This window comes from Sphaeramia orbicularis, chromosome 1, assembly GCF_902148855.1.
Source record: "Sphaeramia orbicularis chromosome 1, fSphaOr1.1, whole genome shotgun sequence".
Classification (NCBI taxonomy): Eukaryota; Metazoa; Chordata; class Actinopteri; order Kurtiformes; family Apogonidae; genus Sphaeramia; species Sphaeramia orbicularis.
This window is the reverse complement of record NC_043957.1, coordinates 39,823,293-39,851,105: the sequence shown is the minus strand read 5'-3', so window position 1 is coordinate 39,851,105 and position 27,813 is coordinate 39,823,293. Positions and strand designations below refer to the sequence as shown.

The 27,813-nt window shown below is 35.7% G+C and overlaps 3 protein-coding genes and 1 long non-coding RNA gene across 4 annotated transcripts in view; 1 reads left to right on the top strand and 3 right to left on the bottom strand.

The window, feature by feature from the left end:
- Nucleotides 1-356: 356 nt before the first annotated feature.
- On the top strand, nt 357-10,008 carry LOC115429020 (uncharacterized). The gene is made up of 6 exons (XM_030148268.1): nt 357-568; nt 3,159-3,301; nt 4,532-4,593; nt 4,700-4,813; nt 8,928-9,026; nt 9,846-10,008. Exons 1-6 carry the CDS (start codon nt 458-460, stop codon nt 9,968-9,970), a joined length of 654 nt encoding a protein of 217 aa, XP_030004128.1. The 5' UTR covers nt 357-457; the 3' UTR covers nt 9,971-10,008.
- Nucleotides 10,009-14,128: 4,120 nt separating this feature from the next.
- LOC115428969 (uncharacterized) lies at nt 14,129-20,557 on the bottom strand. Its single transcript, XM_030148250.1, has 6 exons — nt 20,265-20,557; nt 18,492-18,637; nt 17,367-17,428; nt 17,167-17,280; nt 14,815-14,913; nt 14,129-14,363 (listed from the first exon to the last, which is right to left on the bottom strand). The coding sequence occupies exons 1-6, from the start codon at nt 20,382-20,384 to the stop codon at nt 14,185-14,187; spliced, it is 720 nt and encodes a 239-aa protein (XP_030004110.1). The 5' UTR covers nt 20,385-20,557; the 3' UTR covers nt 14,129-14,184.
- A 1,419-nt stretch (nt 20,558-21,976) lies between these two features.
- Nucleotides 21,977-27,813, bottom strand: part of LOC115429158 (uncharacterized) — a 21,959-nt gene continuing 16,122 nt past the window's right edge. Inside the window, exon 3 of the long non-coding RNA XR_003936731.1 lies at nt 21,977-22,636. This is a non-coding gene — a long non-coding RNA (uncharacterized LOC115429158). The remainder of the gene's footprint in view (nt 22,637-27,813) is intronic.
- The window catches only part of chic2 (cysteine-rich hydrophobic domain 2), a 6,318-nt gene continuing 494 nt past the window's right edge, over nt 21,990-27,813 (bottom strand). Inside the window, exons 2-6 of the mRNA XM_030148316.1 lie at nt 27,129-27,183; nt 25,848-26,003; nt 25,610-25,666; nt 25,264-25,323; nt 21,990-24,386 (exon numbers count right to left, since the gene is read on the bottom strand). Coding sequence (XP_030004176.1) covers nt 24,336-24,386; nt 25,264-25,323; nt 25,610-25,666; nt 25,848-26,003; nt 27,129-27,183 — 379 coding nt within the window. The 3' untranslated portion in view covers nt 21,990-24,335. The remainder of the gene's footprint in view (nt 24,387-25,263; nt 25,324-25,609; nt 25,667-25,847; nt 26,004-27,128; nt 27,184-27,813) is intronic.

The following is a 27,813-nucleotide window of genomic DNA, read 5'->3' as shown; positions in this document are numbered from 1 at the left end:
CATAGAGAAAAGTTTGGAGTTGACATTATTTCTATATTATTATGTTATTATTTGACTGGTTCGGCCCATTTCAGATCAAATTTAGCTGAATGTGGCCCCTGAAGTAAAATGAGTTTGACGCCCCTGGTTTAGGTAAATGGTGGATGTTTGGGTCTTCGTGGGTTAAATGGAATTCAGTTCAACTAAACAAACTAACATTTTGTTTTTAAACTTCACCTCTTGATTATAACACAAGAGTAAACAGCAGATGATGTAGACGACGTGGGTCAAAGTCTCCCTCTGACCCCTCCCCTCTCCTCCCCTCTCCTCCCCTCTCCTCCCTCCCCGCTCAGGCTGTTTACTCTGTTACATCACAGTAAAGTGGCTGATGCAGTGGGGGGAACAAAGCAGATATATAACAGTGTGGAGACAAAGTGGAGTCACAGAGGAGACTAAAGGAGGATAATCTGTCCAGAGGATGAAGTGTGTTACTGTTGTTGTTTTTCTGACTCTCCTTTCACTGGGACTTTCTGCCCCTCTGAGTGACTGTGAGAGTCTGGTAAAACCAATACCAATCAGCAATGAATATGTAAGTACAAAACTCCTTTATTTTCCATAGTCAGTGGATTCAACTCATTCACTGCTGTTGAGCCTGTTTTTAAAGATCCAGAACCAAGTGATTTCTCACCACATCACTTTATATCATAATATGATCCTTTTGAGCGTGCCTTTGCTGCAGCAGCTCCTAAACTTTGGAACAATCTGCCTCTCCATATCAGACAGGCCTCCTCTCTGTCTTTTTTAAAATCCCTTCTTAAAACCTATCTTTTCTCCTTGGCCTTTGAAACCACGTGAGATGTTTGAATGTATTATTTTTAATCAGTTGTTTTATTTGGTATTGGTTTATTGTTCTTATTTGTTGTTGTTTTTAATTGTACAGCCTTTTATGTTTTTAATCTATTCTTGTATTTTATTCAGGTTTTATCTATTCTTCTGTATTTTTATTTATTTATTTTTCATCTATTCTTGTATTTTACTCTGTTATTTTGGTTTTTATTTATTTTTCTGTACAGCACTTTGGTCCACTGTGGTTGTTTTAAAGTGCTTTACTAATAGAGTTGGATTGGATTGGATTTGCATTTTTGCTGTGAAACTCAGGTTTTTTCCTATATTTAATTTACCGACCATGTAGATCAGGGGTGTCAAACTCATTTTAGTTCAGGGGCCACATTCAGCATAGTTACTAGTGAGCAAACACATTTCAGCTCACATTACTTAAGAGAAAGCCCAGTGTAAAAGCACCTTTGGAATTAGAATATGCATTTTTATTGTCTGCAAAAGTACTCAGATTCTTTAATTTGGTACATGTTGAAGTACTGCAGACTGTTCATTGTAAAAATACAAAAGTATTATCAGCAAAATGTACTTCAAAGTATCAAAAGTACTCATTATGCACAATGTCTCCTTTCAAAGTCTGTCATTATTATAGAATACCAAATCTTCATAATTTTATTGCTAACTAATACACGTAAGAGAATTAATACTGTAGTTAATCTATGTCAGGGGTGTCAAACTCATTTTAGTTCAGGGGCCACATTCAGCTAAATTTGATCTGAAGTGGGCCGGACCAGTGAAATAATAACATAATATAGAAATAATGTCAACTCCAAACTTTCTTCTACGTTTTAGAGCAAAAAAAGTAAAACTAGAAGCACTTGGAGAGCGCAGACCTCCGCCAAGGCTGATCAGTGGCCCCCCCCGTGGGCCCCCCCACCCCCGATCACCACCAAAATTTTATCATTTCTTCCTTATCCCATTTCCAACAAACCCTGAAAATTTCATCCAAATATGTCCATAACTTTTTGAGTTATGTTGCACACTAACGATCAGTGGCCCCCCCCGTGGGCCCCCCCACCCTCGATCACCACCAAAATTTTTATCATATCTTCCTCATCCCATTTCCAACAAACCCTGAAAATTTCATCCAAATCTGTCCATAACTTTTTGAGTTATGTTGCACACTAACGATCAGTGCCCCCCCCCCCCGTGGGCCCCCCCACCCCCGATCACCACCAAAATTTAATCAGTTCTTCCTTATCCCATTTCCAACAAACCCTGAAAATTTCATCCAAATCTGTCCATAACTTTTTGAGTTATGTTGCACACTAACAGACAGACAAACAAACAGACAGACAAACAAACAAACAAACAAACAAACCCTGGCAAAAACATAACCTCCTTGGCGGAGGTAATTATGTGATGAAAATGTTTACATCCACCAAGTATCCTTTAAAACAATGTGAATTACATGAACAAACAGAAAATTCTTAAGAAAATTAAGTGCAATTTTAACAATATTATGTCTCAGTTTATCATTTAAACATGTAAATTACAACTTAAAGATCACAGTGGATCTGCAAATACACAAAACATTGAATAACAGGCAGAATATTGTTAAAATTACACTTCAGACATTTCAAAATGTTTAGATTTGTTGAGGTTATTTGTGTTTTTGTGAAATATTAGTTTGTTTTAGTGTAAATCCAGTAAAATGACATGAAAATTTTTATATTTACAAAGAGAAAAATTTGGAGTCGTGAGTATTTATGGTTATTATGGTAGTATTTGACTGATCCGACCTACTGGAGATTGAATTGGTCTGTATGTGGAACCTGAACTAAAATGATTAATAGCTTCAGTGTAATTTTTGCATTTCACAAATTCATCCCAGGGGCCAGACTGGACCCTTTGGCGGGCTGGATTTGGCCCCCGGGCCGCATGTTGGACACCTGTGATGTAGATGTTCATAAAAGTAAATTCAAAGGTTATTCTATCAAAACGGAGAAAATTTTCAGCAAAATATATCATTAATTCTACATAAAAACAATTCTTCAACCACTGTCATTTGTCAAACTATATGTTTTTTTTTTTTTTTGTTGAACCAGCGTTGTAGAAGATAATGGAGTGTTCACTACAGAGGCAATGGATGCATCCAAAAAAGACAAAAAAAGCAGAGAAACTGCATTTTACCTGAATTATTTCACTGTATTCAAAGGATTTGTGGTTCAGACCTTAAAATTTGAGAATGTTTTTGCATATTTTTCTGTGTGTGACTTTCCAATGTACTACTGACAACCCCATGAAGAGTCTGGGGATAAATGTGTGCACACTGTGTCCAGATGTTGGGGAAGTGGCATTACATCGGTGGGAGCTCTGACCTCCCAGGAAGCCGATCGCTGGGCCACATGCTGAGCAGCGTCTGGATCGATATCACCGCAACAAGTCACAGCAACATCCTCAACCTCGTCCAAACGCAGAGACTGTAAATCCACAGCACAAGGATAACATGTGATCACTGGTTACTTAACAAAATTCTAACAACATAGTGACGCGTATATAATTGAGTATACTTTCAAATTGTTCAATTTAATGAGTATTTCACTGACATTGATTTAGATTTACAAAGGCCCTGGATGTTTCTATCTGTACTAAATCTCCAGGTAAAACACGGTCAGATCAATAGTTCAATAGTTTCTCGAATATTTTAGTTTTCGGAGTGTCAGTACACAGTCAAATGTAGCACAAATATCACATTTAGAATCATTAACAAAGTAAATTATTAGAGCTACTTGTTTTACTAAAATGGTTCAAAATGTTTTTACAGTGCAAACAAATGCACTGTGGATGTGAATACGACACTTTAACCCTTTCATGCATAGTGGTCACTACAGTGGACAGCTACTCTACAGCTGTTCTCTTGTATTTTCATGGATTTTGTTCTTTTCTGTTTTTTTTTTTTTTTTTTTTTTAACACACATCTTTATTAAAGTTTTAAGACACTACATATCTTTTCTGACATGAATTGGTAAAATTATGTAGATCTGTCCTGAGCATAAACCCCCAGAATCACAAGCCCTCCCCATAGTTTTCACACAATTTATCAGTAAATACACATTTCTGTGCATCAAAAATTAAATGTGTGGTGTCCAGCTGAGTGGATATTTTTGCAACTTCGTGAAAAATAGGTTCATAAGATTTTTTTTTTCTTTTTTTTTTAATGTATTTTTTTTTTAAATTTAATTATTTTTTATTTTATGATATTTTATTTTTTTTAAATTTATTTTTCAGAAGAAAATTTTCAATCACATTGTTGTTTTCATGCCTAAAGAGGAATAAAAACACTCAGGAAAAACTTTTGATTAAGGTTCTCATAATTCGTGCATGAAAGGGTTAACACTGAAAGACAATTGGAAACAAGTTATAAACAGATTCACTATTAGCTTTTACACTGAATTATAAACTCTGTCGTTAACTATGTCAGTAGAGTTATAGTTAGAGTAAAATTTACATTAATTTAAAGTCATGTTTCTCGTACAAAAAGCGCATCCAAAATAGTAAGCCATAAATAATCGCTTAACTGGGGAGAAGAGTGAGCGATGGTTACATCTCACACCATACATGCTCATAACACCCACTGTTATATTAAAAAGAATTATTGAAAACAAGTGCAACTAGTTTATCATGATGTTTTTTTTTGTTTTTTTTTTTACAGATATGGTCAGTGTTCAAGCTTAATATATAATGTGACTTTTGAAAACAGCACAATGTTAATTGGTGAGTAAAGATATCCCACAGTGTAAGATATTCAAAACGTTATATTCTGAAAAATAATTCACTGTGATTCTCTATGTGTTTTTTTTTTTTTTTTTTTTTTTTACAGAACAACCATTTTACCTTAAGGAAGTATACCTGATGACAGACTGCTCCGACTGTTTGGTTGCCTACGAAGAAGTCATCTCCGGCAAAGACACTTTCACCAGTTTTATGCTTTTTAGTAAGAAATACAGTTATTTATCACTACTGAAATAGTGAAATTATAATAAATTAAGTAAATATTTTTGTAATTGTCTGGATAAATCTACATTAAGTCAATATAAAGCAGTTTTAGCTCGTTAAAATGGGTTTCAGCACAAAAAATGGAATAGATTTTTATGTACTTATAAGCAAACTCCATTATTACAATAAAATAGTGATAGTGGAGTTAGTGGTAATAACTGTAATAACACCATGTAAATACTAAATTAATAACCACACAAGAACTCCAGTAATTATGGAAATTGTTGGAGGTAAAAAACTATACTCTACATATATTATTCTTAAATTCATCTTTCTTTGTTTTCCAAATATACCCTCTTCTTTCAATTATGTGGAAATTACATGTTTGGTAGCCCCCTACTGGTGATAAATGGTAATTGCTGGTTTGTTTTTGAGTTGTAGTTCATGGGGGCCACAGTCCATTGTAACACGTCACCCCAGTGGTGCACATGACACTATGGTTCACAGATAACTTTTTATGCAGAAATGTTATCACAAACATCCTGATCACAAAACCTTTATAAGACGTTTTATTTGACCTGTAAAGACCCAGTGCGACTTTTGTGTCAGTTCCCAAGTGAATTTTTCTCTCAATTTAACCTTTCTTAAGCTATTTGTCACCATTTATTATAATATTATCCTCTGTATTTTGCGGTGAAAATCATGTTTTTTTCTGATTTACTGATCATATAGATGTTCATTAAAGCTCAGATTAAAGTTGAGGGATCAAAAACAGAGAAAACTGAAGAAAATATGACTTTTTCAACAAAGATATCAATAACTGAACTAAAAACAAGTGTTTCTATCCAGTGTCATTGATCCAACTTCCTGGGTTTTACTGGTGAATCAATATTGTAGAAGATGACGGTGTTTCCATGTTCACTGTCTATCTGATGACCATGAAAAGATGACAAACTGTATTTTACACCTATTATTTACATATATTGATAGGATTAGTGGATCAACAGTTATTAAATAGTTTACATCAGTAGATTGTTTTGATCACCAGTAGTTGTTTGGGTCTTTATGGGTTAATATTGTCAGAGGGTCCTGAGCTTAACTCCATGATTTGAGAATGACTTAAGGAATAATGCAAGTTACAAGAACTGAAATCAAGGAGAAAAGCACAAGAAATTAAACAAACACACCTTCTGTCTGCAGCGCTCTCAACACTAAAGATAAACTCTCGAGCTGATGTTGTTTCATGCTGTTGATGGAAATCTAAAGCCACCTTGAGACACGGAGAAAAGGAGTTTGTATCTGACATTACCTGATCAGTGATTGGTGATTGTAGGTGTCAATCAGATGTTTAACCACTCCCATACTAGTCTGAAAACACCTGTGATTGGCCAAACTCCGTCTCTCACAGTAGATTTTCTCCAGTCTGAAAACACAAGCATGAAGCAAATGCAAAAATCTCCTCTCAGACCCCTTAAATGATGATATGCTGAAAAGCCACTATGAACTTTTCATCCAGTAACGCTAAAAACTATGTCTTTTACCTACAAACTGTGTACACATACAAAAAAAAAGGCAAAACTCCTCATTCATATTGAATTTCATTATAATGTTAGAATTTATTAGTTATTACTAGAGTTATTGCATGTTATTACTTTGGTAATTACATGAGATCATTATGTTATAATTTATTTATTGCCAAACTATTACCAGACGATAATGTGAAGTGCAACCAGTATGTAGTTTAGTAATGTGAACCATGATCAGATAAAGTAGTGCACTGTAAGCCCAGACTTTGTATTTACTAAAATGCTTTAATTACACTGTACTTAAATGGTTTAAGTTTTATTGCATTACTATAAAATGTTAAGTATATTATATTAATTTGTAGACATAGTCAAAGGTACAAAAACAGTTTAAATTGAATGGAATTAAATCACTAAGTTTTAGTCATGACCACACCTTTTTTTTAAACCTCTGCATTGCATTGTGGGTATTGGGCATGTTGTTGAAAATGTGTTCTTTTTCTGTGCAGGGGTTCAGCGGGGTTGTGGTGTTAGTGTTAATTTTGACTTAATGTGTAAATGGCAATGTTTATTGGCCTTTTTGTGTTTGTTTTTGTATTTTTGTAGAGCTGCACCATGAGTCAGAGCCATAGGATGGATTTACTGCTCATCTATTACTTAAGTGTAACCTTCTGCTATCCAAGTGTACCTTATAGGCATGCTTGGCACTCTGTGCTGCAAAACTTCATAATATTATACACAATTTAAATACAGTTAGAATTTAAAAGTTGTTCATTTTTGTTTGATCTTTAAACTTCTGGCCACCATCTACAATGTGCACATATTAAACGAAAGAAAATTATAAGACTAGCATTTGTCTCCCAAGTGTGCCTAAACTGTACTAATTCTTCCATTTGATATGTATGATTAGGGCTGACCTTGATTTACAAAAATAAAATCAAATTAGAGCAGAAAAATAAATCAATATGTAATATTTAATAGTTTGATTTATAGGTGTGCATTTTACGCACACTTGGTGACAGATGCTAGTATTTTTGAACATTTGACCTAGTGCCAAAAATAATAATGCAAATTAACCAATGTTGGAGTTAATCACTGGCATATGCCAGGCTGCAAAAGTCAAATAATATGTGATCCAATTTTTATATAGTATATTGAAAAAAAAATTTTTTGTGTTTTTTCCATCCAAAAAAATTTGGTTTGTTTACATTACAAACATGGCATTCAAAGGGTTAAAAAATGTGACAATTATTGAGTATTTGGTATTTTTATTTACAACTCAAGTTGATGAAATAGAAAAAAGTGTAAAAGAATTAAAAACAAACTGTATGAAAATTTTTTGGACATTATTCCACAAGTGTGCCAAAAAGGCACACTTGGTGCTTAGTAAGAACCTTGCTGGACGGGATACCGGAGGGTTAATAGTGTAAATCTCTATGCTTTGCCAAATGAAAAGCACTTCCTGTACTGGTAAATTATATAAAGATAATTCCCTGCGTAATTCCCAACCATACTACAATATATCAAGTTTAATAATTATACAAAGCAAGTTATATTGCAGAAGATTTTAATATAAAACAACTTGGGATTGAGTCCAATGAACTGATGATAATAAGTTATAGATTATACAAAGCAATTGACATTGGAACAAGTTTTAAGTCAAATTAACTTGGCATTTAGTATGTTGGACTTAAAATAGCAATTCCATTTAAATCAAGCATTTAAGTTTAATACACTCAAGTTTTCATTACTCATTACTTACATTTTTTAAGGCAACGGGTTTAGAGTTACATTACTTAAAAATTTCGATATAATCAGTTTCAACTATTTTTTTGAGTTAAATTAACTTACTGGGGTTTACAGTGTGTTTAGACCAGGGCTGTCAAACTCAGTTTAGTTCAAGGGCCACATTCAGCCCAATATGATCTAAAGTGGGCCGGACCAGGTAAATAATAACAGTTACAAAAGTACAATTGCATTATGTAAACATTTACATCTAAAAAGTTTCCTTAAAAATGTGAATAACATGAACAGCCTGAAATTTCTTAAGAAAAATAAGTGCAATTTCAACAACATTCTGCCTCAGTTTATCATTTACTCATGTGCATTCCAACTTACAGATCACAGTGGATCTACAAATACACATTTAATAACAGGCAGAATATTGGTAAAATTGCACTAACGTTTCTTATGACATTTCAGGCTGTTTCTATTTTTTCAGTTTGGTCACTTTTTTAAAATGAAAGGATAGTTTGTAAATGTACACATTTTCATGTCATTTTTACTTCTTTTTTTTCCACTAAAACAAAGATTGGAGTTGTCATTATTTATAGATTATTATTTTATGGTTTAACCCACTTTAGATCATATTAGTCTGTATGTGGAACCTGGACCAAAATGATTTTAACATCCTTGAATGTTAATATGTTTAATGTAATTTTTGCATGTAATAAATTCATCCCAGGGGCCAGACTGGACCCCTTGGCGGGCCAGTTTTGGTCCACGGGCCATATGTTTGACACCTGTGGTTTAGACTATAAGCGCTTTGTACATTTGTATTTGTAATGACTTTGACATGTTTACTTCCAGGTAAGAGAAAGAGTGTCTCAGATCCTGCTCTAGAGATGTTCAAAAGACAAGCCGAATGTCTGGAGATGCCATCACCTATAATACATGACACAAACAATGGTGAGAACCAGTCATATAACCAGGCATGAACAGACACATATTAATATTCAGCTTCTTCGTAAACTTCATCTTCTGTATGAATTTTGGTGTGTTACTCATTCCTCAGCTTTAAGAAAATACACAAATCATGCATCAAATTGTGAAAAATTCAGTAATAGTGCTGGTGAACTGACTAAGCATCACAACAAAACTTATTAAAACATTTCCCTTCCTTTCCAGTTGGACACTGACATTGTGACTTCCTTCACATTACTTCATTATACTTTAATGTAGAAGCATGATTGAAGGGGTTTCAGACTATACTGGGCTCCTTTGGTTTCTCGACGTCTAGTATGAGTTTTTGAAATTCCTTTTCATGTTTCATATTTTTCCAGATTTTACATAAATTGTTCAGACTCAGACTAGATGATGAAGTTGTCACTAGAGTGAAGAGGGACTCTAGGAAGTACTGAAAATGTCTCTGTTAATATATTTGCGAGTTTGAGCCACTTTTACCCTCTTTCGTATGATGTAACAACAAACATTCGGTGACTTAAAGGAATTGACTGATGAGCCTCAAACAGATCCAACTGTCATATTTACAACTGACAGGACACACGTCTGTTCAAATGCAATAAAGTCACTCATTTACATCACTGTCTTTCCTACAATTCCTATTAAAACTATATAAAACGTATATGAGTACACCCAGCAAAGTCTCCTCTCCCTCATCATGATAAGATTTGGTTAATATGAGGTACAACCTTTTTTTGATGCCTGTCCTGCCTGTATGATGAGCTCAGTTTTTAAAAGCAGTGTGTTTTCTGTGTGTGCTTACAGAAATATGTCCAGACAACATCACCCCTTCAGAGGGACTCAGTGCCCTTAACTCTTTATTGGAGGCCAAGATGGGACATCGAGTTGCAAGACTTCTTGATACTCTCTTTGACATGTTTGTGAACTGATTTATAATTCATTTTGATTAGATTTTTCTTGTGATGAACAAAACAGTATGAAAATAAATAAATAAATAAATAAATAAATAAAATCATTAATGATGACCTACATTTTTCTGACTATTTCAAATAGTCAGAGCAATAAGCAAAAGAATTATATATATATACAAAATTAAGCATTAAATAATCACTACAAAAAGTACATTATGGTTAATTTTCATCTCACACAGAAACATTTTTGCAGTGTTTTGTAAATGATTCTTTCTTCATACAACTTAAGTGATTTATCACCATTTTTTAAATAATATTATCCTTATTAGTTATTAACAGGGCGGTCAAAATTAACAAATTAACACGGATTAATCCATCATCATGGTTAATCTGATTGAAAATTTTAACACAATTATCCCATCTGCAGTGCAGGATGACTGAACATCTCTGCCAACACATTTGGGGCAGTTTGTCCAAGTAGAGTTACCATCACGCATGCGTAAATGGGCATTTGATCCGGTAGTGACAGGCAGCAGAACCAACCCATTATTGACATTGTTGCTGAAAAAGTAACTTTTTCTTCATTTTTTTTCTATTTCTGATATAATAACCCTCAACTTTAATTTGAGCTTTAATGAACATCTACATGATCAGTGAATTAAATACATGATTTTTACTGGAAAAAAAAGCAAAATACAGAGGATGATATTATAGTTCATGGTGATAAATCACTTAAAAAAGAAAAATTCATTTGAGAACTTTCACACTTTTAGCACTGTGTCTTTATCTGTGACGGTGCTGTTAAGATTACCTGCTGTTCATTTTACCCAGGTAAATGTCATGACTCCTTTCTCCCATAACCAGTTCAGGGTGTGCATGAGTGAACTAAACTGCCTGAGGGTGGATGTCGGGACTACACTGTTTGTGGCTGATTGAGTTTAAGACCACCTGCCCTGTTGAGGAATGGTAGTTCCAGGTTAATGTCGACAGCACTACTCCTCTCTCAAACCACGTCTTGTCTGTCCAGGAGAGGTGGCTTTTCCATTAGATGCTAGTCATCACCTGGCATCTAAAAGATCTGAGTCTTCATCTATGGATCTGTATCTCCTAATTTCATCAAAATAAAGTTAGAAATTGAGTAAAATGACTTAAATTTGTTTGAAAAGTCATGGAATCTAAACACTGGAGCCACATCATGTCTTTGTAAGTACAAAATTACTTGATTTAGCAGCATGTGAGCTACTTAACAAGACAATCAGATTCACTCAGATCATGTCCACTGAATAACTCACAGGTGTCAAACATGTGGCCCAGGGGCCAAATCCTGCCCGCCAAAGGGTCCAGTTTGGCCCCTGGGATGAATTTGTGAAGTGCAAAAATTATGCTAAGATATTAACAATCATTTTAGTTCAGGTTTCGTATTCAGACCAATTCAGTCTCATAATAACCTATAAATAATCACAACTCCAAATTCTTCTCTTTGTAAATGTAAATGTATTTAGACTAAAACAAAGTATAATTTCGCAAAAAATCTGAATAACCTGAACTAACATGAACAACCTGAAAAGTCTTAAGAGAAGTAAGTACAATTTTAATAATATTCCACCTGTTACTAAATATTTTGTGTATTTGTAGATCCACTGTGATCTGTAAGTTACAATGTAGATGTAGAAATGATAAACTAATGCATAATACTGTTAAAATTCCTTTTTTCAGTTTATTCATGTTATTCACGTTGTTTTAAAGTGTGGCCAGAAAATTCACACCTCAGCTGTTAACACAGTGAGCACACCAAAGTGTGGCCCTAATCAGACCTCAGTGGTTTGTCACCTGGGGTAAATAAGAACTCATCATCAATGAGCACATCATAGAGATAAGCAGATCACCTGAGGTAAGTAAGTACTCATAACTTTGAGCAGTTATTTGAGTTAATGTTGCTCACCAATATAGAGCATGTCAAAATGCCAACAGGTCAGAACCATTGACACTCTGCTTAGCTCATTATGGAGATAATCAGTACAAAACGCGGTGGAAAGAAACTATGCTTAGATGGTTTCATGTATACTGTGAAGTCTACGTCCAAGGCTAAGGATGAAGTCTCTTGGCGATGTGTTCAACGTGAAGCTCCTATCAGCTGTACTGCTTTACTGAAAACCACCAAACAGTTTGAGAACCCCGTTCTTGTTAAGGAACATGGTCACCTTGCGGATGAGACAGGTGTGGAGGTGGAGAAGTGTCGACAAGGCATGAAGAGGAAGGCCTGTTCCACCAATGACAAGCCCAATCAAATCTTCACTTTCTTTACATCTGCTGCTCCTGATGAAGTCAAGGCTCAAGTCAACAACTCTACCAAGTTCCTTCACTATGACAACGGACCAGAAGCAGATGAACGGATCATCGTCTTCGCCACTGAAGAACACCTTCAGCATCTGGCTGCATCTGATACCTGGTGTATGGATGGGACATTTGCTGCTGCCCCTCGTCTCTTCTATCAGCTGTACGTTATCCAAGGAGAGGTCAACGGTGTGTTTCTACCCTTCGCGTATGCTCTGCTTCAACGGAAGACACAGACCACGTATGAAGAAATGCTTCGTGTCTTGGCAGCAGCTGGTTGTGACCCCTCTATAGTGATTGTGGACTTTGAGCATGGTGTTGAGCTTGCTCTTCATCATGTCTTTGGTGAGCAAGTTACAATCCAATATTGTTTCTATCACCTAACACAGTCAATCTGGCGGAAGATTCCGTCTTTGGGTCTTTCCAACCTGTATGAGGCAGATAATGACTTTCGTTTGTTCTGTGGTCAGATGCCCTTGCCTTTCTGCCTGTTGGGGAGGTTGCTGATGGCATGGCTCATTTGAGGGACACCGCACCAGATCAGGCCCTTCCACTACTAGAGTACTTCGATACTACCTATGTCACAGGGCAGCTTCGGCAACGGAAGGCACAACCAGGTTCACTACAAGTCCGCATCCGTCGAAGTCCTCCAGCTTTTCCACCTGAACGTTGGAATATGCATGCCATTACACTCAGTGATCAACCTCGTACAAATAACATCTCAGAGGGCTGGAACAATAAATTCCAATCCCTGGTTGGACATGCACACCCAACAGTTTGGAAACTAATTGAGTGTTTACAGGCAGAGTGTGCACGTGTCACTGGAGTCCTACTACAAGATGAACGTGGGGTCCGACCTAAGAAGAGAACAAAGAAGGCCTACCAGGAACTTCAATCAAGGCTGCAGCATCTCTGTGAGGATAGAGCTTCTGGCACTAAATCCATTCCAGAACTCCTTCGGGGTGTCAGTCACAACTTGAGAGGAGGAAGGCCCAATGTGTAAAATGCTCAGTTTGTATAATTTTGAATTTGAGTGTATTGTATACATTTTTAGACTTTTTAGACTTTTTTAGACATAGACTTGCAATGTAATTTGTATAATTTTGATACTTTAATTTGAGTATATTGTATACATTTTTAATATGTGATCAAGTATACATTTTTAATATGTGATCGAGTGAATAATAAAATTATATGCAAATAAACATAAATTTATGGTGTTTGTTTTTGAAAATATGATTTGTCCGAAACGTCCTAGGCCGAAACGTCCAAGTCCGAAATGTCCGTCCACCGTTGACCTTATATGTGCAAATGTCGTTACGTAACTAGTTATAGACATAACAAATTAAGCAGGAATTAAAACAAGTTGTAGAAAGCCACTCGATTTTTGCCACAATGAATATAAAGATAGCTTTGTAGCACCTGGAGGGTTCAAATTTAAACTTTTTGAACTATTAGGGTCCAAATACACAAACAAATGTACCAAAGACTAATAAAAGTGGGTTTAGCAAAATATGACCATTTAAGGTACAAACACATGAACAAGCTGCATATGAAATAATAACTGTAATGATAACACATGAGTAAGAGGAGAGGTTAGCTAAAGTACTAACATTTATTCAGATTAAACACAGATAGTGACATAATATGGGTGGTTTAATGTTCAGCATTTTTGTCACCAATTTTACATACATTCTTCTTCTTCTCATTATTATTATTATTATTATTATTATTATTATTATTATTATTATTATTATTTATTTTTTAAATTATCATTATTATTATTATTATCATTATTATCATTATTATTATTATTAGTAGTAGTAGTAGTATATATTGGGTTTATTGGCAGTATTGCATCTTCACAATGCATGACATTTTTAATATTGTCTGTTTTCTTAAGCAGGAATTATGGCACTGGAGAGAAGTTTGACAAACTCCTGCAGCTTGTCTTGGCTGGATGTAATCGTGTCAAATAATGTGAAAGTCTCATTAATTGCTTCACGAGTGATCAAGCTGGTTAGGTCAGTGGTCTCACTCTCTGTGTCTTGGGTGACAGACCCATCTGGACAAAGATCTGTGAGGCAGAAAATTGGGAATTAATGAATTTTTTTCAGGGCAGAGAGATGAGTTACATGCATGTCCAGCCATGACCAAAGGTTTTGGGAATGACTCAAGTTTTGTTTTTGCAAAATTTGCTGCCCAAGTTTTTTTTTTAGAACAACAAGTGCTTCTAAGGTATATTGAAGAACAATTAGAAGCATTATATAAGTTTCAAAGACTGTTGACAAGTAAATCACATTAAAACAAAGAATCCATTTGTGACATTCCCAAAACTTTTGCCCATGACTGTACAACCCTATGATGAGCAAAATACGGGCAAAACAATACAGTTCACAAGAGTAAAGAGGTTTACTGCCATGAATAGTTTTATGTGATCTGTATAAGTGTTTGTGTAAAATTAATATAAAATTACCACATATGCTGTGCAAATGAGGGAAAAATGAGCTGGATGTCAAAATTCATACCAGTTTCCGCATCTATGAAAACAGGTGCTGGTAAGTTCAGACACTCTGCCTGCTTCTTAAACTCCTCAACTTCAGCAGGAGTCAGCGTACGTCTTCTGCCTGAAACACAGAACATGGGTAGACATCGGACAATTAAGGAAATAGAGGATCCATAACCAGTGACGTCACTGCAGTTATGACTGATCCAAACACCTGATCAATTATTGCAATTACATGTTGCGTACAGGAATCCTTCCCTTGGTTTTAGAAACTGGGAGATTTACCCAAACCCCAGAAGAAAACAGACTTTGTGGACTGTGTGATTTGGGGGAAGTGGAAAATGAATCACATTTTCTTTTGTATTGTCCTCTATATGATGAACTGAGAGCCTCTTTGTTTGATGATATTTTTATCCGAAATCCTGATCTGTTCTGGAGCACTGATGATGACAAGATGAAATGGTTGTTTAGTTCAACTGTATTTAAATTAGTATTATTTGTTTGTAAAGCCTGGAAAAAGCGGCAGATGTGTTTGTTTAAATAGGTCAGTATTTTGTTTTGTTTATATACTGTGCCTATTGTATGGTATTTGATCTTTGGTTTGTATTTATGGTGTCTTATAAGCCCATGGAAGGGCTGGGCATATCTGTATGCAAGACACAACAATAAAAACATTCATTCATTCATTCATACATGTCATTAAATTTTTTTCTGCATAGAGCAAGTCGATTTGCCAAATAAAATAAGTAATATACATTAAAATACCACATGTAATCAAACTTTTCTAACCTTTTGCTTCAAAATGTTACACTATACAAGCATCTGCATTGCAAACAGCAAAGAGGTTCATGAAACTGTACCAGGTGTTAAAATACCTGACCCCACTTTTAAGAAAAAAAAAAAAGATGAACCTCATACTGTTGTTACATGATAAAATAATTCCAGTGGAGATAAAAGAGGCAGGTGGTACATCTTCCTCTCCCTTTTTATTTGTTCAGTTTTTGTCACTTGTGCTTTCCTCTTCCTTGGTCCGATGCAACACAACAGTGTTAAAAAAAAATGTCTCCCCATTTTGTCTGTAAAGGAATCCCCAGTTAAAATGAATGACCAAAGCTTTTCATGTTGTGATATACAACTACATCTAGATCCAAGGCATATGTAAAGAGTTTTCCCCATGAATTACACTGGTCTACAAGTAAAAAGCCTACAGAAAAAAAGTAGTGAGATTTAACCAAATTTCAGTTTCTAATAAGTGGTGCCAGGCACAACAAACCCCGTCTCTCGTACGTATTGTATCTTATATTGTCATGGATCCAACTGATGTCATCATGTCCATGCATGTGCTGATGTCATCATATCAGCTGCCTCTATGTATGTGCCAAGTTTGAGGTAAATTGAAAGAAAATTTATGTTTTATAAACATTTGAAATTTTGCCAATTATAAGTAAATGGGAGGAGAAAAAAAGGTTGAAAAAATTAATTAAAACTTGAACTTTGACCTACTTTTCCCAAAATGTAACCACATTTATTCTCGGTCACTGGCAATTTATAAACTGAGTTTGGTAGGAATTCACCCAATAGTTTTGCTGCTACAGACAAGTGAAATTTCGTCCATTATAAGTAAATGGGAAAAAATAAGATTTGAGAAATCCATAAAAAATTAAAACTTTGACCTACTTTTCCCAAAATACAATGAGATCTATTCTAGGTCACTGGCAATCTATAAACACAATTTGATAGGAATTCAATCAATTGTTTTGCTGCTACAGACATGTGAAATTTTGCCCATTTTAAGTAAATGAGAGAAAAAAAGATTTTAAAAATTAATTTAAAAAAAATTTGAACTTTGACCAACTGTTCCCAAAATGTAATCAGATTTATTCTAGCTCACTGGCAATCTATAAACCCAGTTTGGTATGAACTGAACCAATGGTTTCGCTGCTAGAGTGTTAACAAACAAAGAAACAAACAAACTGAATCAAAAACACTTCCCCTTGCCTCCCCTCTGAAAAAACACATCAAAAATTCTGGTTGGCTGTCATTTCCAAGATTCAGCCTTGGGTTTACTCTTGGGTAACCCTAACCCTTAAACATCTATTGTATAAATGTACATAAACCAATACGTGTAATAACACTTAATCATATACACTGAAAACATCAGCTAAACAGCACTTTTTAAATTCGTTTTCCAACGTATCTTATTAAATATTTTGCGCATTTAATCTCTGAGGCACATCATTTCCAAAAAAAAAAAAAAAAAAAAGTTAAAAAATTGTAGACCAGTGTAGTCAATGTACATTTCTGAAGTCACTCCCAAAAAGTTACTAAAATTCTTGTGCATCAACTTTATCAGCATATATACTTTTCCTCTTACTGATGAGCTGAAGACCTCTGTAGCTGTTTCCTCTCATACTAAAGTTTCCCAGGAAAACTAAGCAGTCGGGGCAGCTAGTCTTCAACAGGATTTGAGAGGCTTCGTAAGGATACGCTGGGGATGAAAACACATCAACACATGAATGATCCTGCAGTGCTCAACACAAAGTCCAAACCTTTCGGTGAATAAACACTACTCACACATAAAGAGAGTGTTGTTTTTCAGCGTTTGCTTTATATTCAGAGAGAAGCAGCGGCCCAACCTGTCACAAGTAAATTCTTATAAACACACAAAACCACACACTGAAACTTATTTAGATTCTAGAAGCTTCACAAAACACTGGAAGAAGGAATCAGATTTGTTACCTAACCCCCAGAGACCACCACAACTGCTGGTAAAAGCATCTACTGATCAAAAATGTATTAACTTTTTAACCACTAATCCTATCAATATGTTGAAATAATTCTGGTAAAATGCAATTTCTCAGCTGTGTGGTGGCATCAGATATGACCTGTAGTGAACATGGAAACACTGTCATCCTCTGCAATATGAATTCACTAGTAAAATCAATGTAGTTTAACAAATGCCAGTGGTTGGAGACACTTTTCTTATGTTCAGTTAATGGTTTTTGCTGAAAGGTCACCTTTTCTTCAGTTTTCTCTGTTTTGATTATATAACCTTTTCATTTACTCTGAGTTTTTATGACCATCTACATGAACAACAAAATTAAATACAGGAAAATAGCTGATTTTCACTCAGAAATAATAATAAAAAATGCAGAGGATGATATTATAAGAAATAATGTAAATCACTTTTGAAAGGTTGAATGTAGTGAATTTTTTTTTGTTTAAAATCACTACAAAAATAGTTGTAGGTAGTTGTAAAATATCCCACTACAAAAAAGGTTTGCACTTACATAAAATATGTAAGGATTATCAATAAAATAGTGGTCGCTGTACAGTAAAATGCTCAGTGTCACTAATTTTATAAATGATGCTTTTGCTGCATTACTGTGTGTGTTGACTTTTACTGCTTTAAAATGAACTCATTTGAAGAACTTGATAGATGTAGTTTAATGTACAGCAATGAATCTAATTTAGTTAGACTAAAAAGAGACAAGAGTGGCAAAGAGACAAAAAAAATACTACTCATGTAGTGGAGTAAAAAATACAACATTAAATACATACATAGAAGTACAGTGTTGCATAAAATTTAAATATTCTGGAAAAGTAGTTGAAAAAAAGTTGGCTGGTCAGTATGCATAACTGACAGTAAAATACCCTAAGACACTGTGGATGAAGTCAATAAAATGGGGTTGGAATTACGTTCTCTGGGCATGAAAAGTGTTGATAGAGTTGCTCTCGTTAGCCTTAGTGACTTCCGCCCACACGTTCTTCACAAGCAGCTTTGTCAGCAGTTTGGATCCTGGTACAGTTGTCACATCCGCTTGGTATATCCATTTTCCCAACAACTGAAAGATAGAGACTTCATGCAGTAAGGTGTTCATGAAACTGGAATTTTAAAAAAGGAGTCGCTACATGCCTAAAACCACCAAATGGTTCAAATACGCCCATGCGTCATTGCTGGTCCACAAAACTATTCCCTAAGTTATTCTCTTGACTAAGGAATGTCTCATTTCGTCACATAATCACTGGTGATTTGGTCATCTGGATCTGTAATTAAGATAAGAACAATAGTCACTTTGCACCGATGATAGTGTAAATCAGTCTAAAATGAAAGTGAAAATGGGCATTAGAAGATGGTCATGACTTGACATAGTTTTCAGATCACACATTAACAAATGCTCTCGCATAAAATCTTGGAATATTTAACCTTTACGGACCGAGACTTCCACATTCATTCTCTTTATATTTAATCTTTCCAAAGTGATTTGTCACTATTATAAAATTACCCATGACATTTTTAATTTTTCTGTGAAATTCGGGTCTTTTCCTATATTAACCCTCAAAGACCTGACGGCCAGCCAGTGACCAAAAACATCCACTGATGTAAAATGTTTAATAACTTTCAAACCACTTATTCTATCGATACATTGAAATAATTCAGTAAAATGTCATTTCTAAGCTTTTCAGAGATGTCAGATATGGCCCATTTAGATGTTCAGAGGCTCCATAGTGAACATAATTTAACCCTTTCATGCATGAATTATGAGAACCTTAGTCAAGATTTTTTTTCTTGAGTATTTTTATTCCTCCTTAGGCATGGAAAAACAATGCGATCAAGTTTTTTTTCTTTTTTTTATCGAGTTACAAAAATGTCCACGCATTTAAGAAACATGTTTAAAACCCAATATCAGAAAGTGATATAAAAACAATGAAATAATAACATTTTTAATGCTGCTAATCTAATGTTTTTTTCACATTTTAACATATTCTAATGCAAGTTATTACTCACTTCATGGAGATAATATGCAAAAAAAAAACTGATTTTGTCTAACAAATGACAATTGATTTACACTCAAACATGTTTCTGCAGATCAGGTTGATCAAAAACAACAAAGTTTCTGTAATGGTCTGAACGTCAGTGTATGGGATGATGCATAAGCGTCCACTGTGTTGGCTGATATGGAACTAAAACAACAAAACCCATGAAATAGAACAGCTGTAAAATAACTGTCCACTGTAGTGACCACCATGCATGAAAGGGTTAATAAAACTCATGCGTTTTGACAAATGACAGTTTGTTTTTGCTTTCATTTAATAGTATTTTGCCCAAAAAGTCCCTTTTTCTTTCTTCTGATACACTGTAATAACCTTTGAATTAACTCTAAGCTTTTATGAACATCTACATACTTAGTAAATCAAATAAATATTGTGAAAAGGAATGCATTTCTTTAGGTGATAAATTTGATCTGATGGTGGTTAGAAATATCAATGCCCATATTTTTCATCTAAATCTATCTTTATTTGACAATAGGGAGTGCATCATAACAATTTTAGGAAAAGGCAAAACCTGGGGTGATTCAATATTTTATTAAAACAGAGAAATGCACAGCTGCGGGTACATTTGACCCATTGGTGGTTCTGGTATTAACTAGCAGAAACTGTGACACAAAGGTAATGAGTGGAATGTCTTACCGGGTCTATCGTTGGGACATCCAGCTGTTGGGTCAGTGTCTCACAGCTCGTCACAGGAGCCGAGTGTCCAACAGACAGGAGTCCGAGCACAAACACAGCAACCTGAACAAACCCCATCATGGCTCACAACATCTACTACCAGGGACTCTAAACCAGCTGGGTCTTATTGCTGCATTTTGAGGACAGTACATTTATGGTAGTCCAGAGGGACACTGACTCCTGATTTGTTTACGCATGTGTTGCAATCTGGTTGAAAGGTGCACAGACTGTTTTGGGCACATACTTGAAAAACAAGTCACGGGGTGATGATGTTGATGAAATAGAGTACTATGGGATGGATTCGTGGTAAAGTGTTCCAGGGTAAATGTGATTAGAAGGATTATTTAAGAGGCAGAGGGAACAAATTATGTCAGTGAGTATCTTTCTTTTTCTCTCAGATCTAATAACACACTATATCTAATATTAAAACTGGTATTTATTATGTTGTTAGAGAACAATCATGACAACATGTAATGAACTGTTATATCATATTGTCCACTATCAAGTTCACTGCAGATTAAAAGACTAAATGCACACTATGATACTGATAGTAACACACTGTCATCTACAGAAGTAAGTACTCATTTCAAAGGAGGAAGACCAGACCTGGGATTAACTATTTTTACTCTACATATATCACCCTCAGCCTACAAAAACTGGACCAAAGCTGATGGAATATTTACATATGTGGACATCTTTTCTTTAGTGTGTTTTTCTTTAGAAAATACACTGTGCAAATGTTTGACTGACATTTGGACAGACTGGATGTCACTGCTGCAACAGGATCTTGGATTCTCTCCAGAGTTTTTTGTTTTGTTTTTTTTTTCCAAGGTTTTTCTGCATGAACTAGAGCCCAACCGATATGGGAGTTTTGGGGCCGATGCAGATACAAATAGTGGGGGCTAAAAAAAAAAGCAGATACCTGATATATTGGTCGATATATGAAATAAGAACATAGATATACACAGTATTTAATAGTCTTATATTAGATAATGGTGGACATGTGAATTAACAGTTGCATCTCAGTTTATCTCACAAAGATAATTGACACAACTTTAAAACGCTGTATAATAGTCTAATATTGGTATTATTACTAGTATGTGACCTGTGAGGAACCACGGGTTGTAAATGTAGTAGTTTTTATACTGAGGAGAGCAGACTTCTGGGAAAAGATGGGAGCCTATATTTTATAAGTAGCGACATAAAAATTGTTTGGCAGATCACTCTTTAAAATGTAAGTGACAATGAATAGACAGTATTAATACCCAGATGCACCTGCAGAATGACATTATGAGGCACACAGGAAGAACATGGACGGGGGTGGGGGGGTGGGGGGGATAGTGGTCCGTGATTGTCAAAGTGACAGTGAAACTGAACACGCTTTACCATTCCTCTAACTCTGGGCAGCACAGACACAAGAGCAGAGTGACAGAATCTCAGTGCAGCAAAAAGTTAATACACTGGTTAAATATTGACCGATGTTGATTAATCGGTGATACGCTATAATCAGCCCGATTAATTGGTTGGGCTCTAGCATAAGCACACCTAAAGTTTTTCACAAAACAGAAGGCCAGAAGCAAGAAGAGGCAAATTATCTTTAACTACTGAAGGAATGCAAATTATTTAAACAAAAGACCAACAATCACCGCTTCAGTTCATAAAAAGAGCCTCAGTTCAATAGGAGGATGCCCATAGCCTTGTTTATTGGTAGTTTATTACTGTACATACACCTGCTCATGAGTCATATGTACATATATCTTTCTCTCTCTCAGACACACAAACACTCAAGAATACATATAAAAAAGGACTCATTTGTCTGTGCAGGGTTCAATCACAGTCTGAGATCTATGGAGAACATTTGCATCTGCATACACCGTGCACACACATACACACACACACATACATACTCACACCAGAAATATCTGCATATGGCCTTATGCCTTGATTTACATAGAACAGACAATAATGTAGAAAAGTGTCTAATGAACCAACAGGTAATGCACTGGTGATCAAGTCATTGTTTTTTTTAACATAAATCAACACAACTCTGAGCTTTGTGGGTCGCGTGGAGAAGTGTGCTTCCTTCACTACCAAAACAAGAAGACCACAGAGTGATTTTTCTTCGGGGCATCATTCGATTCCAAAACTCCAGATACATAATTTCATAATTATTCAAGTATCATGTTATTTGTGTATTGAACCACAGCATGTGTGGCCTTTGAACATACCTGACAGTGAGATTTTCCAATGCTACATTTTTGTGTTTATCTAGTTTGATCCCCTGAGTGTGACCCATAAAAATCACCAGAGCTGAGTTAGTTAAAACTGAGGGACTGAGGGAACATGGATTTCATATAGTCATGACCACATCCCAAAATAAAATGGTGCAAAAATGCATTATCTATACCATTTCATTCATCTTTGCAAATTTCCAGGTTTGATTCAACACAAATATACCATGTTACATACTTTTTAGCCTGTGGTCAATTTTAGACATTTGTAAGATTAGCCCATAACTGTTTTATAATTACCCCTGTACAGCTCTGTGTTCATGATCTGAGGCTGTAGTCAGTGCAGTTCTAAACCACTGAGCTAACTTTAATAATCCCTCTCTCCGTGTGTCCACTCCAGATCTCTGAATGGAAACAATCAGACTGTAGGCAAAACACATGAACATCCTTGGCTTGAGCACAAGGTCAGGAGATAAGGAGAGAGGTCATGAAAAGATATTAAGGATAAAACAATTGTGTGCTTTAGTGTTTAACCATGACCATAGCCACAATAGAGGGATAACCAATGTTCAACCAAAAAATAAAAAAGGGGGAACAAAAACCCATTAGAGGCCTATTTCGGAATACATTCATACATGCATAAATTACTAAAACAAAAGGCAAAGAAATACTTCAGAGAGAGAACTCTGCATTACAGAGTAAAAAGTGTGTGTTACTGTCTGATGTTTCTTTTTTTGCTCGTTTCTCTCAGACTCAATAAACACAGTGAACAGTTTTGCAAACATTAACTGCAGCCTTTTCTAACAAGACAGTAAACAAAATTTGGGATAGTACAGAAAAAAAACAAGCTTCATTTCTTCAACACCAGTGGCCTTCAGTCCAACTCACTTTTTCCACTGCCACTCAGAAGCAGTTGCTAGGCAGACATTTCATCACCTAAAGACACACAAACTGAAAATACATAGTTCCAGGTACACTGTGTAGCATTAAGACCCATTCATACTATGGAGAGTACAGTCAGACTGAGTGATTGTCACTGGGTTAGGGTAATGCACAGTGAAGTGTGCAGAGATATGAAAGGAGGGAGGAGAATAAGGATGTCTGGTAGTTGATAAGAAAAGTGACATTATTAAGTTCAGCTGCAGTGGACACTTGCCAAACACATTCCCATAAGATTAGTCTGTCTGCTACAGAGTTGGATTTGGATGAAAGTTCCTTAGGAGTTCCACCTCCACAGCCTCTAGTAATGATCTAGAGCACCAAACCAACTGTTACAAAAGCACTGGGGTGTATTTTTGCAGGTGAAGTTGGCGGTGTGACAGTAGGTTAACATTTGAAAAGTGTTTTCCTCATGGTACTGTGCCATGTGCTTCAGTTTCGAGAACAAATGAGTCAAAAAAAAAAAATTCCAGTTGTAGCTTACAGAACTCTGTTCGAGTCCCAACTCCACATCGAGTTCCATAATCGACAATGCCGCCCATGGCTGGTTCTCTACTGACATCCCATCAGTTGCTGCAGTTAGCGAGGCTTGACAATGTGCAAGTTCGCCCAGCTAGTTCAAGTTAAAAGGTAAAAATCACTTCAAAAAACAGTGTGGGGATGCTGGACTTGTAAACAAAGATGTAGCGAGGGTGTACGTGAGACGAGTCAAAAAGAAAAGAGGGAGAATGGATTATACCCTGTAAACAAAAATACTGGAGTATTTTGAGAAGGGATTAGTTTTTATCCAGGAGCTCAACAGCCTTTGTGGTTTTAGACAGAACTGGGCAGCAGTGGAGGTTTAACATCAGCTGCAGTCAAGCTAGTCCGGTCTGAAGATGGGGATTTTAGGTAGGAACTCTATTAGAATTACCTGCAGATGAGAAGAAAAAAGGCTATTAGTGTTATGTCAGACTTGAATATAAGTCAGTTTTTTTAATTTTAAGAATCAGTCAGAGATATAGGTATATCACTTTTCCTGTAGTGGATATCTCTTTACTGACTCAGGTTGTGTAGGACTGGTCCACTGCAGGAAAATGATTCAAATCAATGTGCTGCACTGCTTTCTGCCAGCATCAGGTTTACAGAACTTTGGCGTCAGTGGAATCAAGTACTTTGATGTGTCAGGTATTTAGCTCACTGTATCATCTGGAAAAAGAGCTACATAACACGTAATGTGAGGACGTACTATAGGATACATTGTTAAAAGGTAAAGAAATACCTTAAAGCGAACCAAGTGTTAAATAACTATACTAAGGTAGTGACTAGAGTGACAGTCACTCGTCACTGTATCAGGAATTTTCTAATAAAATGCAAGTCCTGATACAAAACTCAAAGTAAAAAATAAGATTTTTACCAGCAATGCTTATGCTGGTAAATGCAAAATTAGCTAAATGTCTTAACCAGTCACAAATATACAAGCATGCATTGCTGGCAGATAACTTTGAGACAAAAGGCTGTTTTAGCACTTAACCAATGGCAAATACCAGCTGACCTTAGATTTCCAGCTGTCAAAGCTTTCCTGTTAAGCACTATAAATCGCTGTACATTTATATGTTTTTTTTTAAGCCTTTCCACTCAACTGCTCAAATGGTCCATATTTTATAGTCTCGTGTTATCTGAAGCAGCATACCACAACAGAAGTCCTTTTACCTTGGTCATAATGAACTACACCTCATTTAAAGGCTGTTTTGGGGCAGCTTCACCCAAAAACAGAGACAGCTGAGACAGTAGCAGTGAAAGACACTTACATATTCCATCATGTTGTTGGTTTCACACTTCCTTTTGCTTAGTCTCCAATGCAAACACAACTGTAAGAAGCCAAAGAGCCATCAGAGAATTTTTACAAAATTACTTAATAATTCACATCTTCTATTTACACAATACCAATTTAATGCAGTGGAGAGTGGGTTCAAACCCCGCTCTGGGAGAGACATTTCTATTTGTTATAATGACTACTACTACTTTTCATGATCTGCTGGGCACAAAAATTGAATCACATCTAGATATTCACTCTGTCCAACCACACACCAACTTTGATAAACATCAGCGGGTTATTCTTTTTGGACTTAGTGCAATTACAACATCCTTACACACCTTGTGGTAAAGTCTGCTGTTCTCCCACTCCAGAAGCTTCTCTATAGATCTTCTTGTCTGAAGCATAACATTTAGGGAAAAAGCATATACATCAAATCATCGAAGTCCACAGATAAACTTTCTTCATTGGAATGTAAGCTGATTTGGGTGCACAGTATATTGTGGCATTTTCTATTTTACATTAGCACTGGGATGTTAATGGTAAAAGACAATGTGAGAAGATTTGTAGATTTCTTACCCTCTTACTGAGGCAGATGACGGGCCACAAACTGAAGCCTAATGTGCAACAACAGCAGAGGCAGCCACACAGGAGCCACCGCACATTCACTGGCAGTGTCTTCCTCAGGCAGCTATTTACACGGTTGATACTGGCTTTGAATTCCTCTGGTGCAACCTGATGTTACACACAAACAGGAACAAATTAAAATTATATCAGATGTGATGTTGAACTGATGTAGGGTTTAGGTCTTTATGGAAAAGCAGTGTGTGCCATGGGTAGCTATTCAGTATTTTGTGGTCATGATAAGATGAACCATACTTGAGAATAGAGCTGCAACCGATTAATCAACTCAAAGTGATCCAAAAAAAATCATTCAACCACAATTCTCCTGAATCAAAGCTTTGCTTCCTTCATTTCTCTGCTGTTAAACATTGGTTCCACTGTTGTGTTTCACACGGATGCTTATTGTGATACACAGAGAAGCTTCAATTCAGGAAAACTGCAATAGAATATTTCCCTTCAATCAATTTGAGTCGATGAATCGAATCATGACTTTTTGCATTTGCTTCAAGCACCTAATCGATTAATCGGTTGCAGCTCTGTTTGAGAATGAATATATTCTTACTAGCGCAGGTTCTAGATGTGGTAGTTTTTATGCTGACTTTTGGGAAAAGATGTTAATCTATATTTATAAGTACTGACATAAAAATTGTTTGGTAAATCATTCTTTAAAATGTAAACTATTAATATATTAATACCAATATCTAGGGACTGAAGTTAGTAAATGCATCATTCCCTTTTTTAACTTCATTTCCCATCATTCAGCGTGGTACTGTGCTTCCCGTCAACCGTCATGGGCATAGCAACGTGATTGTAAGGCTACTGTATTACAAAAATACTATGGTAAATCATTCTTTAAAATTTAAGTGACAGCTAAAATATTAATACTGCTATCTAGGGACTGAAATTAGTAAATGTGTTGTTTCTGTTTAACTTAATTTCCCATCATGCAGAGTGGTACAGCACAACTTTCTCTTGACGTGTGAGGCTGCTTCCTGTCCCTCCCCCTGGCAACTGCTTAGCAACATGAATTAATTCAGTCCCTCCTGACTTTAAAAGAGGGAATTTTAAAGAAAACAGATGTTAAATGTCAAGATGGGACTATTCCTAAATTGTCTGTACCAAATTGGACAGTTAAAAAAGTGCGGATAAACAGAGAGACAGCCAGATGCTCTGAGACCTTCTAGTAATATGGTAAAGATTGTTAACATGAACTCATATATCAAACCAGGGACTTACCTTTCCTGTGAGTGCAGAAGGAAATTCTGACTCAAATTTGTTACTAAGCCCAAACCTGTATGTGAGGAGGAAAAAAAGACCAATCAGTTTCCTGTTTAACCAACTGGCTTGAATACATAATATATGATTTTACATTTGCTAAGCCATTTTCCTGAAGACAAAACATTTTTACTTGGTCACAAAATATACTGATATTTACGCGTCATCACAACAGTAATACACCTTATAATACAACGTACAGTTACGTTCAGTACATTCTCAAATTGAAAAGTTCATACGTGTTAAAATTCAACTATGATTTTATGACGCCACATACTGGAGAAAAGACCAAATACATATATGAAGGTGTACCTCTGTAGATTCGGAAGGCTCTATTGTACTTCAATAAGCAGTACTTTATAGTTTAGCAACAGTCTGTCACCAAGGTAGATAAAAATAACTGATAGTTTGAAAACTGGACATTAATTGCTTATGAACAAAACAGCAAAATGTGCATTTTCGCAGCTTGCGTTGAGCTGTAAATGCCAGAAGACTGGAATGTGAAGTCTCATGAATACTAACATTATAACTAAGCCCGACTACTTTAATGGATTTATTTTCTCTACTTGGTATTTCATTTTGAGTCGTAGAAACAGCAAAGACACCAAACTATTTGAGCCAGTACTGTGATTAAAACGAAAGCTAA

What these genes read in the sequence shown, in the direction of transcription:
- LOC115428969 (XM_030148250.1), bottom strand. Translation starts at nt 20,384, where the DNA reads ATGATGGGGTTTGTTCAGGTTGCTGTGTTTGTGCTCGGACTCCTGTCT. An exon ending in ACTTTTCATGCCCAGAGAAC is followed by an intron (nt 17,429 to 18,491) that starts GTAATTCCAACC and finishes TACTTGTGACAG; the next exon opens with GTTGGGCCGCTGCTTCTCTC. An exon ending in AAACAACACTCTCTTTATGT is followed by an intron (nt 17,281 to 17,366) that starts GTGAGTAGTGTT and finishes TTTCATCCCCAG; the next exon opens with CGTATCCTTACGAAGCCTCT.
- LOC115429020 (XM_030148268.1), top strand. Translation starts at nt 458, where the DNA reads ATGAAGTGTGTTACTGTTGTTGTTTTTCTGACTCTCCTTTCACTGGGA. An exon ending in TACCAATCAGCAATGAATAT is followed by an intron (nt 569 to 3,158) that starts GTAAGTACAAAA and finishes CACTGTGTCCAG; the next exon opens with ATGTTGGGGAAGTGGCATTA. An exon ending in CTCGTCCAAACGCAGAGACT is followed by an intron (nt 3,302 to 4,531) that starts GTAAATCCACAG and finishes TTTTTTTTACAG; the next exon opens with ATATGGTCAGTGTTCAAGCT.